We start from the raw sequence: 18267 nt of genomic DNA on the forward strand, positions 1-18267 counted from the left end.
CTATTTCACTTACACAGGCCAGAATCCGTGGGGTTTGCTCCACATGTCTGACCCACTTTCTCTGGAAGACTATATAAGTGAAATTAATTTTGTGGACTAAAGAAAAACATCATAGCTACTTTCAGCTGTATGCAGAAGCCCTTGCTCTCACGCAGTGATTGCTAGTGAAATTTCAGGTTAAGCAAGACTATGTCCTAAAGATCTACTTCTTAACTGGGCTGAGCCAACTTTCTTTGGAAGAGGTGAGAGGTGGCCAGGGAAAAAATAAAGGAGGAAGTAATTTTTATTAAGTTTATTACTTCCCATGCATGATTGGGGCAAAGAACAACAGTGCCTCCTTCGTGTTGCGTATCTGTTGTGGTCTGGAACAAAGGGTGCTGAACCTCATCGAGATTGATATAATTGGCCTTTGGATCTGGCCTTAATGAAATGCATTAGCAAGGGAATGGTTTGGGAATCTGAAGTCTAGGCATATCATCTAAAGGCAAATGGCCACCTTCCTGACTTTCAGAGGGCAGTGCTTAGCACTTTCCAGAAAGGATCCATGAAGATCTTCCAGTTTGGACACCCCAGAACTGATGGACACTTTGGAGAATTTGGTTTTAACTTTCTGATAATGACACATCACAGCAGCACGTCAAAGCACTCTAGTTCAGTGCCTGGCACACACCCTGTTCTACTAGCCCACTTCTCTACCTGGGCTGTTGCAGAGCTGATGGTATTAGCCCAGGCAAAATGCCTCTGCTATGCTACTTTCAGACTTAATTCTAGTCTGTTTAAAGATGAGCAGTTATAGACCATTATATCCATATCTAAACCATTCTGATCTGACTGACAGGAGGCTGAGAGGAGCAGTGAACTGCTGTGGGTACTCTGGATGATTAACAAGACTGTCTTTATCCTCCTGCTGCCCTTTGTGCACAGTAATTGTAAAGTCTGGTTCTGTTATTTACACTACTTTAAACCTACAATAACAAACGGAGACCCTCATTCGTGGCAGCATGCACGGATTCAGGGCTTGAATGTTACACACCACATTAAGCTCCAATAAATTCAGAGAAACTACCACCTTACACTAAGTGAGGGTTAGCCTCAATGGCTCAGATCTGAACTGCAGGCAGAGACTGTGGGGTCCACGAGCAATTTTTGCCTGCACATTTGTGTCTCTTGCTCTCAGTTTGTCTCAAGAATGTTTCAGATGATTCATGATCCTGTGCTCCCTTGTCCCAAAATCAGCATAACTGCAGAAAAAATGTGCCTTGTGCACATGGGAATGGGTGGGAATCTGAATACGTGGACCCTTGAAAGTAATCTTCATCAAGCCAACATGCACCATGTAATTTTATGGTTCTTCAGGTTGCTATAGAGTCTGTGCATTTCCTCCCCTCCTCTTCCTCCAGTTTAGCTATTATTTTCATGTGGTTTTAATATATATTTTCTGTATTTTCTCCATCCAGCTTTTTGTTTCCAAAACTCCTGGTCAGCTGCAGTACAGACTGAGAGCCAAACAAATTGCTGGGTTCTTCCATGCTTCCTTCCAGAAAACAGCTTTAAAGTTAAAACTGGTGTTAGATGCTTAAATACCAACACCTCATTTATATGCCAGCCACATCCCTGTGTTTAAAAAAGCTGCGGTACAAAAATGAGTAAGATGGTGTATATATTTTAAGTGGGCAATTATCACAGACCAGCTTCTCATGCCCTCCCCTCTCAGGCCATGCTGTATGGATGCATAAGGGAGGCAAAGACTCATGTTTACCTTGTAAAACCATAAGGAGACGTGACGTACGAGCATGTGGGGAAATGCCTTGAGTCTCAGCCTCAGCTGCACCAGGGAGATATTTCCACTCATATCCTCCACATTTTAGCCCCCAGACTGCCCTAGCTAAGATTCAGCCCAAGGCTCGGGGCAGGCTGATTGTAGCCACCACTTCAGCTATGCCAGGGCTAATCTTTCATGAAGATCCCGTTGAGGTGCAAAGCACAGCCCAAACACAACTCACTCAGCCTGCCAATTTTAAGTGTCTGTGCGAGACACTTGCTCAGTGTGGTGATGCATACTGGCACAGGGAAACTGTCCCAGCACAGAGAAGCCTTCCAGCTATTGCATTAATTATGCCTTCATCATACATCCCAAACACTTTAATCAGCTCCATTTCCCAGCCAATCCAACAACGTGTCTGCAAAACCCTCCTTATGATAGTTTTGGAGGCTTATTATCTCTTTGGCTTACGTCTATATCTATTTGGTTTGCATCAATATTAAACCTAAGCCTTATGCTGGCCTCCTACCCAGAACAATTTCACCCTTGGGCACCTAAATAGGCTCTTGCACATACAGTTCATACAATCGTTTAGGTTGGAAAGGAACTTTCCACTAAACCACATCCCTTAGTGACACATCTACACGTCTTGCAAATACCTCCAGGGATGGCGACTCAACCACCTCCCTGGGCAGCCTGTTCCAGGGCCTGACAACCCTTTTGGTGAAGAAATGTTTCCTAATATCCAACCTAAACCTCCCCTGGCAAAACCTGAGGCCATTTCCTCTGGTCCTATCACTTGTTATTCTGGAAAAGACCAACACTCCCCTCTCTGCACCCTCCTGGCAGGGAGTTGCAGAGGGCCAGGAGGTCTCCCCTCAGCCTCCTCTTCTCCAGACTGAACCCCCCCAGTTCCCCCAGCCACTCCCCAGCAGACCTGTGCTCCAGACCCTGCCCCAGCTCCGTTGCCCTTCTCTGGACACACTCCAGCACCTCAACATCTTTCTTGTAGTGAGGGGCCCAAAACTGAACGCAGTATTCAAGGTGTGGCCTCACCTTGTGCTGAGTACAGGGAGATGATCCCTTCTCTAGTCACAGAATTCTCTAGGTTGGAAAAGACCTTGAAGCTCCTTCAGTCCAACCATTAACCCAACATTCCCAACTATACCATATCCCTTAGCACTATGTCAACTCTGCTCTTAAACACCTGGAGGGATGGGAACTCCACCACCTTCCTGGGCAGCCCATTCCAACGCCCAACAACCCCTTCTGCAAAGAAATGCTTCCTAATATCTAGTCTAAACCTTCCCTGGTGCAATTTGAGGCCATTAACCAAGTAATAAGCGATCAGACAAGAGGTAAAGAGACTCATCCCCAGTAGTCCTGCTGGCCACACTATTTCTGATACAAGCCAGGATGCTTGGGCACATTGCTGGCTCATGTCCAGCCAGCTGTTGACCAACACCCACAGGTCCTTTTCCACCAGGCAGCTTTCCAGCCACTCTTCCCCAAGCCTGAAGCATCGTGTGGGGTTGTTGTGACCCAAGTCGAGGACCCAGCACTGAGCCTTGTTGAACCTTACAGAGTTGGCCTCAGCCCATTGCTCCAGCCTGTCCAGATCCATCTGCAGAGCCTTCCCACCCTCACGGAGATCAACATTCCCACACAATCTGGTGTTGTTTGCAAACTTACTGAGGGTGCACTCGATCCCCTCATTCAGATCACTGATAAAGCTATTGAACAGAACTGGCCCCCAGTACTGAGCCCTGGGGACACCACTGTGACCAGCTGCCAGCTGGAATTAACTCCATTCACCACAACTCTTTGGGCCTGGCCATCCAGCCAGCTTTTTACACAGCAGAGAGAACCATCCAAGCCATGAGCAGCCAGTTTCTCCAGGAGAATGCTGTGGAAAATGGTGTCAAAGGCCTTACTAAAGTCTAGGTAGACAACATCTACAGCCTTTCCCTCATCCACTAAATGGGTCACCTTGTCACAGAAGGAGATCAGGTTAGTAAAGCAAGACCTGCCTTTCATAAACCCATGCTGACTCAGCTGGATCAGCCAGTTGTCTTGTACATGCTATGTGATGGTGCTCAGTATGATCTGCTCCACAACTTTCTCTGGCATCAGGGTCAAGCTGACAGACCTTTAGTTTCCTGAATCTTCCTTCCAGACCTTCTTGCAGATGGGTGTCACATTTGCCAACCTCCAGTCAACTGTGACCTCCCTGGTTAGCCAGGACTGCTGATAAATGATGGAAAGTAGCTTGGTGAGCACTTCCACGAGCTCCCTCAGCACCCTTGGGTGGATCTCATCTGGCCCCCTAGACTCCTGTGTGTCCAAGTGGTGTAGCAGGTCACTAATCATTTCCTCTTGGATTACATTCTGCTCCCTGTCCTTGTCTTCCAGTTCAGGGGCGTGGGTACCCAAAGAACAACTGGTTTTACTATTAAAGACTGAGGCAAAGAAGGCATTAAGTACCTCATCCTTCTCTTCATCATTTGTCACTATGTTTCCCCCTGCCTCCAATAAAAGATGGAGTCATCTTTAGCTCTCATTTTGTTGCTAATATACATTATTACATTATTATAGAAGCATTTTTTATTGGGGTTTGGCCCTTCTAATTTTCTCCCTGCATAATGTCACGACATCCTTGTAGGCCTTCTCAGTTGCCTGCCCCTTCTTCCAAAGGTCATAAACTCTCTTCTTCTTCTGAGTTCCAGCCAAAGCTCTTTGGTCAACCAGGCCAGTCTTCTTCCCCGCTGGCTCATCTTTTGGTACATGGGGATGGCCTTCTCCTGGGACATTAAGATTTCCTTCTTGAAGAATGTCCAACCTTCCTGGATTCCTCTGCCCTTCAGGATTGGCTCCCAAGGGACTCTGTCAGCCAGGCCCCTCAACAGGCCAAAGTCTGCCCTCTGCAAGTCCAAGGTAGCAGTTGTGCTGACCCCTCCCCTTACTTCTCTGAGAATCAAAACCACTATCATTTCATGATCACTCTGACCAAGATGGCTTCCAACCATCACATCACCCACAAGACCTTCTCTGTTCACAAACATCAGCTCCAGCGGGCCGCCTTCCCTAGCTGGTTCCCTTACCAGTTGTGTCACAAGTTCTCTTCCACACACTCCAGGAACCTCCTAGATGGTTTCCTCTCTGCTGTATTGTATTTACAGCAGACATCTGGCCTTTCCGCTGACTCTTACCCATAAACACTCAACCCCATCATCACCATCATTAAGTTCTAGATAGTCAAAACACTCCCTAACATAGAGGACTACCCCACCAGCTCTCCTTCCTTGCCTATCCCTTCTGAAGAGTTTATAGCCATCCACTGCAGCACTCCACTTGTGTCAGTCATCCCACCACATTTTTGTGACAGCAACTACACCATAGTTTTCCTGCTGCACAATGGCTTCCAGCTCCTCCTGTTTGTTGCCCATGCTGTGTGCATCGGTGTAGATGCACCTCAGTTGGGCTATTGATCCCACCACCTTTTTGGGCGAACAAGTCTCAATTCCTACATGACCATTCTCAGGTGCTTCTGTGGTTTCTAACATATCAATAACCCTTGCTGCCGTATGGAGCTCCATCCCCTAACTCCACTGAGATGGCAGACCGAAGAACCCTCAAACACTGGCATGCTGTCCCCAGGCTTAGCTCTAGTGAGCCTGGTTTTATCCCTTTCCCCCTTCAAATCCAGTTTAAAGCTCTTTCAATGACCGCTGCTAACTCCTGTGCAAAGATACTTTTTCTTCTTTGCAACAGGCATACCCTGTCTCTTGCCAGCAGGCCTGGTATCATGTAAACCAGCCCATGATCAAAAAAACCCAAATTCTGCTGGTGACACCAGGCTCAGAGCCAGGTATTGATCTGCTGGCTCTTCATGTTTCTTCCCTCATCGTTCCCTGCAACCAGAAGGATGAGAACACTACTTGTGCTCTTGATCCCTTAGTCATACCAAGGCCCTGGAGTCTTTCTTGACTGCCCTCAGACTTCTTTTTGTAACTTCATTGCTGTGTACCTGAAAAATTAATAATGGATAATAAACCAAGGGCCATACCAGGGTAGGAAGCTTTCTCTTCACATCTTTAACCTGGGCCCCAGGAAAGCAGCTGGCTTCTCTAAGAAGTGACCCATCTTGTTTTTCTTTATGGAAGCAGTTTTGACACAGGGCATAGGCTGACTTAACCTCGGTGACACCCCCACACTACAAAAGCCATTGTCCTCATTATTGTTTGGGTCCACCAGAACCTTGCAGAGCCTCATACCTGTTACTCAAGGGCACCTGGGAAGGTGGGTCAGTCAGAGGAGATGTGCCTGCTGCTCCAGGCAGGAATTTGTCACCATTGCTCCTTGCTCCTCAAGTGTTCAGCCAGGTGGAGAGAGGATCAGGAATTGGGAATCCTCCATGTTATGCATGTCCCGCCTGCCTGCTGGGCCTGCCCCGGCGAAGGCAGGCTGTGATTCCAGTAGTCCATCACTCTCTCGCACTCCCCAATACTCCTCAACCTACCCATCTCCTCCCAGAGCTCTGTCACTAAGCAGAGGAGCTCCTCTCCCTGGGTGCACCTCCCACAGGTGTGCTCACTGCTTGCTGGCCAGTACAGGAGAAAGAGCAGGGCCCACCCTGGCACCAGGGCAGCTGCGTGTTCCCACAGCTCTGCCTGGGCAGCTGTGTCAGTCGTGGAGGGTGCAGAGCTCGAGAGGCCACGGCTTTCTGCCAGCCTGTGATCACTTGGACTCCTTCAGGAGTTACTAGTAGGATTGCTTGGACTCCTTCAGCTTATGCCATGTTCAGGAAAGAGGAGGAATGGGAAGACAACAGCAAAATGCTCACTAAGATCAACGAGACCAGGATCTGGCATCTGCTGTTTTGCAGATATGCTCTGCTCAGGAAAAGTGGGGCCATCCTGTTACAGATGTCTCTGTATCTGCCATCATTCTTCTAATGTGCACAGTATTGGGGTTGTCAGCTTAGCAGAATTATTTTCCTTTGCTTTCTGTTGTTGAATAAACATCCCTGAAACCTTCTGGAAGGTTACCACCTGCTCCCATGCTTTTGTGATATTCCCCCACAGACATCAAGGGAAATTTTGCCTGTGGTGGTATCAGGCACAGCAAAGACCTAATTATTATTCTGATCCACTAAGCAACAATTGCATCTACTGTAAACTGAGTGGTAAATTCCAGACTTCATCCCAGAATACTTCTGAGACCAATAAACTTGAATACACTTGGAAACAGCATTTCTTAATGGGTGCATGCCAAGGAGATACTGGGTTCCAGATAAATCTCCAGAGCAAGTCTATTGACTTCAGTCCATTTACTCCAGGGATGAAGCTGGCTTGGTGTCTTTCCTGAAGAACTGCTGGATAATAATGATTCCTATTTAATTAAAAAGCATGCCAGGAGGAATTTCAGGGTTTATAAATGTGCTTGTCACTCAAATTTATACTTCGTAAGAAAAAAGTTTGTTGTGTTTTTTCTTTCTTCCCCGGACACATACACAATTATCTCTGAAACGTCCCTGGGCTTGAAGCCACAGCAGTGTCTCTGGGTCTGCGGTTTGATTATTAGAGGTTGTTGCTTGCCTGCCTCTCTTGTCTGTTGTGCAAGCCAGTTCCTCTGCCCTTAATTCACTCTGTGCTTCTGACAACACTGCATTCCTTAATGTGCCATTACCAAACTAGTAAATAAGCACTGCTCTGCTCTCTTTCTCCCTCCCCTAAGCCAAACAGGCTGGGCACTCCTCTGTGGATTTATCTTTAATTTTACAGAATCTTCGTAAGCAATACACAGTGAGGCATCTTAGCTGCTGATCTACTGCCAAACATATCGGACTGCCAGCCCAGAGAGATGGAAGAGTTTTCAAACAGGCTCTTGAATTAAAATCTTTCCAGCAAGTAGAGGGATGTGTTTGACTTACATTTGGAAAATATCAGTGCAACAGTCCCCACTTGGAGAACTTGCTAAGAGGGAATGTGGGAGGTAAAGAAGGAGAGAGGTTGAGGAAAAGCTTTTATCTACAACAAATTTTTAAAGTATAGAATTTAAATCTGGAAAATATTAAGCTTAGAAAGCTTCATGGGGACAAGAGACTCCCTATCTCTGCTGCACCCGCCCTGCTTATCTGGACTGTATTCCTCACACCTCAGGAAGGCTGTTACATGACCACTATCCTCACATCATTCCATTGGAGCAGTCCCATACTACCCTCTCAGTGCATAGCTCTGTATTGCTTTTACTCCACGTCCTTCTGCTTTGCCTTTTTCCTATCAGCTTCATCCTTCTCCTGTAACAGAACCTTAAAATGGCAGCATCCCTTTGAGCCTTTCCTCTCTATCACCTCAGTTCTCCACCAAATCTCAGTGTAAACATCTGTAGAGGGCACATCTTCATCGACTTCTATGCAGATGCGCCAACAAAGAAGTTGGCCCATCTTCTCTGGGAACATGCCATCTAGTTTAGACACATAACTCGGAGCAACCTACCACACTGCTAACCCTTTGTCCATTTTTAGAACAGATTTTTTTTAATTTTTATTGTTCTGAAAAGTCCAAATAATTTTTTTTTCCCTTCTAGTTTTCAGAGGTGCCAAACTACTGTGAAAAGAAGCATTTTACCCCCTAGCATTTCCAGCCAGAAACAGAAATAGACAACTAAGATTTTTCCTGTGAGATTTCCATCCTTGTTCTGGATAAAGAAATACATCTCAACACAAAGACTCATCCTCAAATGTGACTGCTCCTGCAGTTTGTGGCTCCAAAGCTCTCAGCACCAGATCACAGATTTAGTACAACATGGTGCAAATTTACAACACTGGCTAAGGGATTTAAAATCAGGAATAATGACAGTGGCCCAGAAACTGGAGCTAGTTTGGGCAGTGTTAAAGGAAGCATCTGAAACATTACACACAGCCAACCACCAAAACTAAACTCCAATCTGCTGACACCTGTACATCCTTAATTCTTGTTCTATATTTGCAGCACAAACAAGACGCAAAGTAAGAACGGAGCTTTGCTGTGTGGTATGTCCCACCATAATCTGCCTTTGCCCCAATCTTCATTGTAAAAGGCAGCCCCAGGGGATGATCAGCAGAGATGTACAGGGGTATGACAGGTCCTTGCAGACAAACAGCAGGGTCACATGTGAGAGAAAAGCTTGTCTCAAGTCCTGCGATTTCCTTCTTGCCTCCCTTGAACTCTTCCTTTTCTGCTCTTTTCTCCTGATTTCTGTCTGCCTTTTTTCATCAATAACTCTGTGGCTGTGCTTTTTAAGCCACAGAATATTTTGTGAAAAAACATGGAGGAAAGATATTGCTCAGTAAATCACTGTCATACTTCCACTGAAACCATCCTTTGGATATCTCAAAGTGGTCTTCAGACATGGTGAGCCAGGAAAAAAAAGTTAATCTTGCAAAAATTTGCACACTTAGAAATCTTTTCCTTGTACCTGAGGCAGAACAAGGACTCCAGCCTGGGTTCAGCATACCTGCCCTCCTACAGGAGCCCTCCAGCACTGGGACACTGACACAGCAATTAGAAAATCCAGAAAAGCCATTCCTTCCGAAAAAGGCACGGCAAATAATATGTTTCTGCAAACCATTTCCATTTTGTGATCAATGAATGAGACTAAAAGGCTTCTGACAAGGTCTGTGTGTTAGCAACATTTCATGGGTATAATCCAAAGGTCAGGCAGATGAAATAGAAGCACATAACAGTGCCAGCAATGGAAGAAACACTATCTTGTTCAGTGACCAGTGCTCTGCTATTTATTCCTGGAAAACTTTGCCTCCTTCCCACTTGTTTCTTACATTCAGGCAACACTGAATTGCTGTTTTGTGTTAATGATTTCTGTCACTTACCACTGTGCAGCAAAGAGGCCAGAACCACCAGAGAAGAACCAAGGCCAGCAAGAGGAAGAGGATCAGCAAAGCAATAGCCAGGATGGTCCCATCTGACTGGAAGAGAAACACAGAGAGTATGTGAGCACCACTACCACAAAACTGCCCTCTCCACAGTACCTTGCCCGCTTCCAGGCAAGTACAGGTCCCAAAGGCATTGCCATACTTCATCTATTTTTCAGACAAAATGCAGTTTTCCTCCCTCCTCATACACCCAAATGTGGCACACATATCCCCTCCACCTCATTGCAAAGAGGCTGAGGCCTCTAGTTCACTCCCCAGAGTTGCAGGTTTTGTCTCAATTTTCTGAACCTCACAATTATGTAAAACACTTATTTCGCATCAGAACAAAATTAAAGTAATATTCCTCAGAGTATTGTGAAGACTGAAGATTTAAAAAAGAGCTCAACACAAAATGCTTCACATTCTCCTTTCTTTGCAACTCTTTTCCCCTCTCGCAGTATAAATTTGACAGCAATGTTAGAATTAAAGTTTACTCTAAACAGAAAACTTGAAGGGAGATCTCCATGGGCCCATGACTCAGGTCATCCTGCTCTTAGCACTGCTGAGTCAGGGTAGTTCTGCCATAAGCTTTCCAAGGAAATTTGGACATACACACCATCACAACAATATACCGTTTTTTTCCACATCAGAAGCCATTAACTCTAAAAAAGCCTTTCCTCTCTAACCAGGACACTTCCCCCATTTAAAAAGGCATTTGCAATTCTCTGATATCGATTAACAAGGCAAGCTGCTGCACAAGCCCGCTCCATATACCAATCAAAACCAAATGTGCATTATTTCTTGTTGCTTAGATTTAACCCAAACCAGATGTTCTGGGCTTCCTGAGGCATGCCAGCTTCCCTATAGCACTCCTCCCCAGTATCATCCTATTCTGAGATAAGAAAGCAGGCAGTCCTGGCTTAAGCCAGGATGTTCTTGATGTAAGAGCCAGACATTTAAAAATCCCCACCCAAGTGTCAAGATCACATTGCCAGATTAAGGACACATTCTAGAGCAGACTGACCTGTAGGATGGGAAAACTGGGTGCGTGCTTAAGTCCCCGTAATTCAATGGCCAGATGATCTCCCATCATACCATAATGGGAAGAGCAATGGAAAAAACAATCAGGTTGAGAGCATTTTCCAAACTCTCTTCTGGTGTAGAAGGAATTTCTGGAGAATTTGGATCAAGACAACCTGATCTTTGACACTTGGAAATAAAAGAGAGGTAGTCCACACAGGAGAGGAATTCACCCAAGACATCTCTGGAAATGGAACTTGGACCCCAACACAAAAAAAAAGCTCACTGGAGAAGATAGAGCTGTACGTTTCGTGCTGTTCCTCTAGACTGACAACATAAAGTCGTATCCATCATCTACAAAATGGAACCTGCTGATATTCAGCTTCAGAAAATGTGATCTGACTCTGCTGCCATGAAATTGTAAAAGAAATAAGGCTTTTTATGTCTAATTGTGGTCTGTCCCTTTTGTCCGAATATGGAAACAAACATTTTGTCATTAAGAATATTCTAAAATCAATTTGCAAAAATATGAACAAATTAAAGCAGCCTTTTAACTGCTTTGTTCTGGGATTTTTTTTGTTTGTTTTTAAAAACAGAATTTATTTTTACTTTGGTTTTTCCTTTCCAAGGCAACCTGTAAAGACCAATTTATGTTACCCTAACACATCTGTTTCTCTGCAAGGCAGCTGATGTGGCCAGCTGGTATTCTGTGTATCACAGCAGCAAAACAGTCCGGAGGACATAGAAGGGTTTGATTTGCCAAATCTTACATTTCTCACTCAGGTAATGCCTCTTGCTAAAGCCAGTGTTGCCTGGCAAGTCTGCAGGAACAAAACCCCTTCAGATATCAAAACCAGAACACTTCCCCTCTGACACCCCCAAAATGCTGGCTGGATTAATTCCATTTCTTACATTTGAACAAACATCAAAATATTCCAGACAAATATGAGCTGAATTTTCTGGGCTCAGCCATAGTTACAAAGCACCAAACTGAGACCCTTAATCAGGAACTGAAAATCCTACCCCTCCCCTACTCTGACTGTGCCATCACTGCTGCAAAACAAGGCTTTGAGGAAACCCTAGCAGGTCAGAACAGGACAAAGCGTATATACACAGTAAATCCTACCATAATAACCTATAGTGGCCTGAACTCTGCTTTTGGTTTGTGTTATCTGTATTTTGTCAGTTTCTGCCAGAATTTTGTGATCATTCTGTGTAATATCTATGGTTTTATACAGCTAGAACTATGCTTAGATAGAAACTGCCACTTACTCAAACCGAATAATAAACTAGAAGGAAAATATGCCCTTTAAAATAGTTTGCAAAAGTTTCACTGACATTTTGAAATCTTTCTCCCAGTCTTAGAGCTGGTTAAAAAGGGCTGAAGCACTCGAAACGTCTGTTTTCATTCCATTATTTTTTTTAATCAAAATTTGGAAGAACAATACAAATGCTCATGGAAACACTGAACCACGGAATAATTCAATGAGCTGTGTTTAACACTTACTGAATAAAGGCTATCAATCCAGACCAAAAAACCAACTTTCATTTTAAAGACAAAAAAGATAATTTTAACACTAATCTAGTGAATATCTATAGAGACAAAGTGTGGCTAGTCCCTAAATACACATTTATCTGAAATCAGTACTGCTATCCCATAGGGATTCAGTCTGACTGTTTACACTGAGACAAAACTGTGGTGCTTGCACCCCTAGTGAGATCAACAACCTAAAGTTCCATTAGACCTGAGAGAAGCTGGACAGCTCAGGTACTCAGCCAAACTTCTGCCAAACACTAAGTGTAAGACATTGGCAACTTGCTTCCCGACAAGCGTTGAAGACCCAGACAATACCCAGAGACTCTGTTTTGAAATGCCTTGCTATTGTATCAAGAAACAGTAAAATGAAAAAGAGCAGGCTCTTTAAATGACCTTTCAATGTGCTACATATCTGACATGTTAAAACTCTACTGTGTAGACTTTGAAACAAATAAGCTGGTAGAGAAAGCAAGGCAGCTGTGTCTTGAAGCCTCCTTTTCCCTGCCAGAGTCCAAGAAGGCCAAGAAAATGCTACAAGAATTGCTGGCTGTTGAAGTACAATGGAAAACAACCACTGGAAGAGACTGTAAAATATAAAGATATCAAGAAATCCAAAACAGGACACATTAGAAGCATTTCCTCATAGTAGGGGGGTGTGTGTGCGTGTTTGCATGTGTCTGTATGTGTATATATATGTGTGCATGTATATGTGCTTTCACGCAGGAGTTATTGTGGAATTGTTATGGACTGTGAGAAGTCAGACTGAGACTGTGAGAATCCTTTTGTCACAAGACAGAAACGTGGCCCACGTCTTGGACTGTAGGTACTCCTACAGAGAAGAGGGGAGGGCTGACAAAGCTTGACCCCATGAACAGCATCAGCTATTGGAACCCACAGACGTTCCAAGAGGTGCTGGCCTACAGAGGAACACGCTCCTCTAAGGAGCTGCAGTCCCTGGGAAGAGCCTCTCTAACAAAAACCTTAGGATAAACCAGGTGCATGCACATTCCTTTGACAGTCAGCAAGCGGGGATGAGCACTGCAGTGGTGGCCATGCCACACAGGAGATGCCTCATCCTCCTGAGTTCTTTTGCTCTTGCCTACTGAGATGACAGAATCACAGACTGGTTTGGGTTGTAAGGGACCTTAAAGATCATCAAGTTCCCACACCCTGCCATGCACAGGGACACCTTCCACTAGACCAGGTTGCTCAAAGATTGCTGCCTAAGACCAAGATCCTAAGCTTTTTGCCACATGAGACATGTATGCAATCACGTGGAAAGACAAAGCTAAGACAGAACCCATGATTTTAAGTCCCCTGTTTCATCTCAGATATCCTCAATGCTTCTAACATAGAAACAAACATAAATCAGTTCATAAACACAAATCAGTTCATCGGCATTTCAGTGGAACTATGGCTTATTTCTGAGAGTGTTCCAACAAACGTTATGTTAATGGGAAGGGCATTTTTTTGGTTTTGGTTTGTTTTGTTTTTTCCAGTCTTCTTATTTTTGTTTAAGATTTTATTTCCTAGTTTCTCACTTTACTGCACTGGCATCTGCAGCATACATCAGCTATTCCAGAAAGGTAACCTGGAATAACAACCCCAAAGTGCACAGACCCTCAAAACCTTCGACTACTGACATTCAGGAGTGATGAATGAAGTACTAGATGCATTTAATAAATGTGCTCATGTATTGTGGCTGACAAATTAATGCGCTGATGATTTATAGGGAGAGGGAGGTGGGTAGCTTGCATGCTTGTTACCACAGCAGTAAATGGGTTTAACTTTAAGCATGTGTTTAAATGTGCTGACTTCATGCTGTGCCTAAGAGGAATGGACTTCTGTTAAATACATGCATCAAGAGCTTGGCTTTCATAGGCCTTGAAGGCTGGATTCAGTATTTAGTCCTAACTCCTACAGGCTTCACTGGAAAGTAAAAAGCTTAAATGCCCTGTTTAATCTGGTTCTGCACTCACTGTTCCAGCAAACAGAAGGGATGCACCCTCTCAGGACTACAGGCAGTCTGTCAGTCCCCTGTGGTTCGCAGAAGAGCCTGTGGGAGCTTTCCCAGCTGCCGACTGCAGCAGAGGACCTCAGGCTGTCAGGCAGCCCCGCGGTGTCTCCTCCAGGGCAGACTGGAAAGCTGCTGCCATAACTGCCATAACTGAGGGCTGGGAGTGCAGAACCATCTACATTGCTACCCAGGACTGGGAGCAGCAGCGTGAAGGCAGCTGTAACTGAGTCTCACTTCAGGGTGACTCCACAGTAATAACACCTTAAATAACCCGTCACTGCTAAACCTTCGGTGCTTTACAAAGAGCAGAAACATGATTAATGTCATTCCAGAGACAGGGAAGATGTGAATGGCCCCTGTATCCCAGTCTTTTTTACATTTTCCAAGAAGGAAGAGCAATAACATGCTGAAAGCCCTCAGAGGTGTTAGTAGGAAAAGAATGAAGTGCTTTTAAAAAGCTTTATGAAAATCTTGACTACAGTTTTGAATGAGCATCCAAAATCAGACCGAAGTTTTCTCCCTGGAGAGAAAGGAGAAACTATTTTAATGTCCTTTAGTCAATAGGGGAGGGGAAGACAAAGGATGACCCTGCCTTTTCACACCAGAGACTCAGGCAGCTTTTATTGTGAAGGAAACACTCTCCGTTTCTGCCCAACTCGCTTGGGGACTCTCCCATCACAGCAACAGAAACTGATGTCTATCATTTATTTCATCACACAGAGGAATTTTTTTAATATAACAGAAACAATCTGGCCTAATTTCTAAAAGGAAATGAAAACTCACTGGATGCACTGTTCTGCTCTGATCAGCGTCTATGTGAAGCTACTTGAGTGGGAGCCAAGCTCAGCAGGGGATGTGAGCAAGAAACACCTGTATTAGGTCACCCAGCATAGGTGTTCTCAGCTCCTTTTTTCCAAGTTTACTACACTGTGAAATGAGATGCCCCTCTGGCACTGATCTCTTTCCCTCCTCTCTTTCCCCAGCTGAAAGGAGATGAGAGCCTGCTTACAAAAGGCTTCGCCAGAAACCTGCGTTATTTGCTTTACAGCCTAGTATAAACACGCTGTATAAACCCAGAGCAAGAGACAGCTCTTGTCCTGAAGAGTTCACACTCCAGACAGAGCAGGCAAACACATGGTGGGAAGGAGGAGCAATCATTACTCCCTCTGTTACAAGGAAAAATCTTCAGTCAGGGAAAACAACTCTCTAATCCTTGATTGCTGTGTTTACGCTTACGAAACCAAGAAAAACTTTTCCTTCAGAAGAAATACTTAAAAGTTTCCACTAAACAGAAGTGTTCACAAGACTTCTGAAAGGCAGAGATAGCAGAATTGATGGTAGAATTCAAGTTTGTCCAGTCCCAGGTTAGTGCCTCACCCATAAGGCATTGTATCTGGGATCCTGCATTAAATACAACTGGGTCTGGTGGGGTAGTTTATGAATAAACACAACATGAGAAGACCCGGCAGACTGGTGAGCTTCCCCTCTTCAGTTGTACATACTCTCCAGCAGTACCAGGATTCAGTAGTCTTCAGATGACAGGCACCTCCCCACACTCAAGAGGTGCTGAGGTCCGAACGCCTTTGCCCTCCTCTTTGGTTTTCTAGCTCCCTCGAACATCCCATCTGGTTTGGTAAAATGCTCCAAATTCTGTTACAGTTTCCAATACAAAGCTCCTGAGTCCTGAATTTTACCATCAAGAGACCTATTCTGAACCAAAGGCTAAAATCAGGGGTAAGACTTTATGCCACTGACCATCTGCTCAGATCTCTACTGGTCACACCATTACCTGTGAATGTCAAACCTCAGGTGTGACAATTTTAACAGCCTGACTGCAGGAAGCAGCACGGATCAAAGAGAGGTGCAACCCTTCAGCACTCTGGATGAGCATCGTAATAATCACACCCTATAGCTGCAGGCAGAGGTAGGTCACAGCAACTTGTCAGGCCTCAGATTTTGTCCTGGAGGTGAGTGTCGAGCCTTTGCTTTGTGGCTGGCATCAGCTAGCACAAAGGCAGAGGCCCCTTGAGGGCTCTTTTTAGGTTCAGTCTGCACAAATACTTGCACTGAAAAATGCTGTCAGCTTGAGTGCTCCCCCTGACAGTGCATGTTGGGGTATAGGTTTCTGTTTTGACTGAGGAAGTACTGAGGAGCTCCTATTCTGAAACAGTCATCTCTTGTCCCCCAACACTTGTAGCTAAACAACAAAACCTTTGAGGTGAAACCTAAGCAGTTATTTTGGTTTCCAGTTGTGCCTGAAGGCAGTCCTTAAGAAGTATGTTAAATCCATTTCAGGAGGTAAATACCAACTGGAATAATAGCAGACAAAATTCTGTGGAATTAGACTTTGTCATAACAGCAACCATTTATGGCTTGAATTTGGTTTACTTCTTTGCAAGGAAGGAAAGGAAGGAAAACAGCATGCTACAGCTCTGGAATGTCTTGCCTCTGTGCATGTCTTTGAGATTTGTAGCATTTAAAGCAGCACTTAAAAATAAATCTCAGGAGCACCTTCCTGGAGCTAACACTCATGTACCTCCCCCAGCTGAACAGGAGAAGTTCCTCACAGGCCGTTACAGGTGACTTGCCATGAGTCTGACAAGGTGAAGAGCGTGCCAGTGTGACCTGAATCCACACAACAAGATGTGTTTGGGATAAGTTTCCTTCTGAAACTCTGTTTAAATTGAAATCACATTTTCAACAGAAAAACACTTCAATAAAATAAAATGTTGTTTCAAACACAGTTTCAAAGTGCTCTGTTTCAGCTTAAATGTTAAATGAGATTTCACTACTAGAGATGCACATGCGTGCAGAGATTATAGCACATACTTTCAAGTTAATTTTAGCACTGTCACAGAAAAATATGTCTGCATATCCACAAGCTATTTTGATGTATCCAAATTAAAACTTTTTCAAGACGTCCACCCCCACCTCCAATTTATTGGTCTCTTTTGTGTATCTCTACTTTCCAAACCATAGGAACGTGCTGTTTGTAATATGCCTACCACACTTAAGGGTATTATAAAACAGCCCATGGAGCAATATTAGAGTGAAATCATCTCTGCACATTTAACTCTTCGGGTGACCTGTGTTAGGGAAAACATTCTCTGCCAACTATACCTGCAGCATAAAGCATTTAAGAGCAATTTCTTTTAGAAACAAACCTGAAATCATATGCCCTGGAGTTCCCACAGAGCAATACCTCAACTAATAATATACAGGTCAAGGGCCTAGGAAAGTGCTCATTAAATTTACTCTGCAGTTTCATAAAGCCTCTATTGATACAATAGTGAATGCACTTTAATTGCCTGCAGACTTAGCAACACTGATAACTAGCAGAGCCTTAATTGTGCAGCCCAGAACAAAGTCACAATTGAAAAAAACATACTTTAGAACTGAATTACATTCCTTCAGGATAAAAAAAACCAAACCTTCAGTGAAGGGCATCATTAGTTTTTACAAGCCTGCAGTACATTCTTGATTTTCAAACTTTTTCTTTCTTCAGATTTAAAGATCAAATCCATCCACTATTGTTTAACTCAAAGGTACAAATTCCTTCAGTCTTTCAAACAGCCACAGCAAGAAAACCAGGATACCTAGACGTAGTAAAGCTGTGCCAGTACCCACCTCCTTTTGTCAAATACAAAGTGTGTCGAGGTTAAGAGACCGAGTTCTCCTTTTTAGCTGACTCCAGTGGCTCCTGCAACTGGAAATAGGAGACCAGAGGGACTATTCCTTTCAAGAATGGTAGGCCTGTTCCCCACCTGTCACCTCACTGATCACCCCAAGCCATTTATTAATGGTCACCACAGAGATAACTGCTTCATTATAAGATAACCAGCTCCCTGATCTGCCTATGCAAGACCTTCTCTTGCCTCAACTTGCTGTCACGTGCAATAAGCCACTGCATCCATTCAGTTCCACACACTTCCACAGCCAAGGACTGGCAGCAGCAGCTCTCCTCTGGTTTCCAAAATCTGAAATCCCATCTAGCACTTTGAAGGGCTCACTGCCCAGCA

General features: G+C 44.4%; 1 protein-coding gene across 2 annotated transcripts in view; it reads right to left on the reverse strand.

The window, feature by feature from the left end:
- The window catches only part of ANTXR1 (ANTXR cell adhesion molecule 1), a 110010-nt gene that overhangs the window by 41480 nt on the left and 50263 nt on the right, over positions 1–18267 (reverse strand). The window contains exon 13 of one of the 2 annotated variants that reach the window (XM_074928479.1): positions 9633–9728. In XM_074928479.1, the coding sequence (XP_074784580.1) occupies positions 9633–9728 (96 nt within the window). The remainder of the gene's footprint in view (positions 1–9632; positions 9729–18267) is intronic. The other variant, XM_074928480.1, reaches the window with a different exon arrangement.

The sequence above is a fragment of the Athene noctua genome, chromosome 28, assembly GCF_965140245.1.
Source record: "Athene noctua chromosome 28, bAthNoc1.hap1.1, whole genome shotgun sequence".
In the NCBI taxonomy this organism is placed as follows: Eukaryota; Metazoa; Chordata; class Aves; order Strigiformes; family Strigidae; genus Athene; species Athene noctua.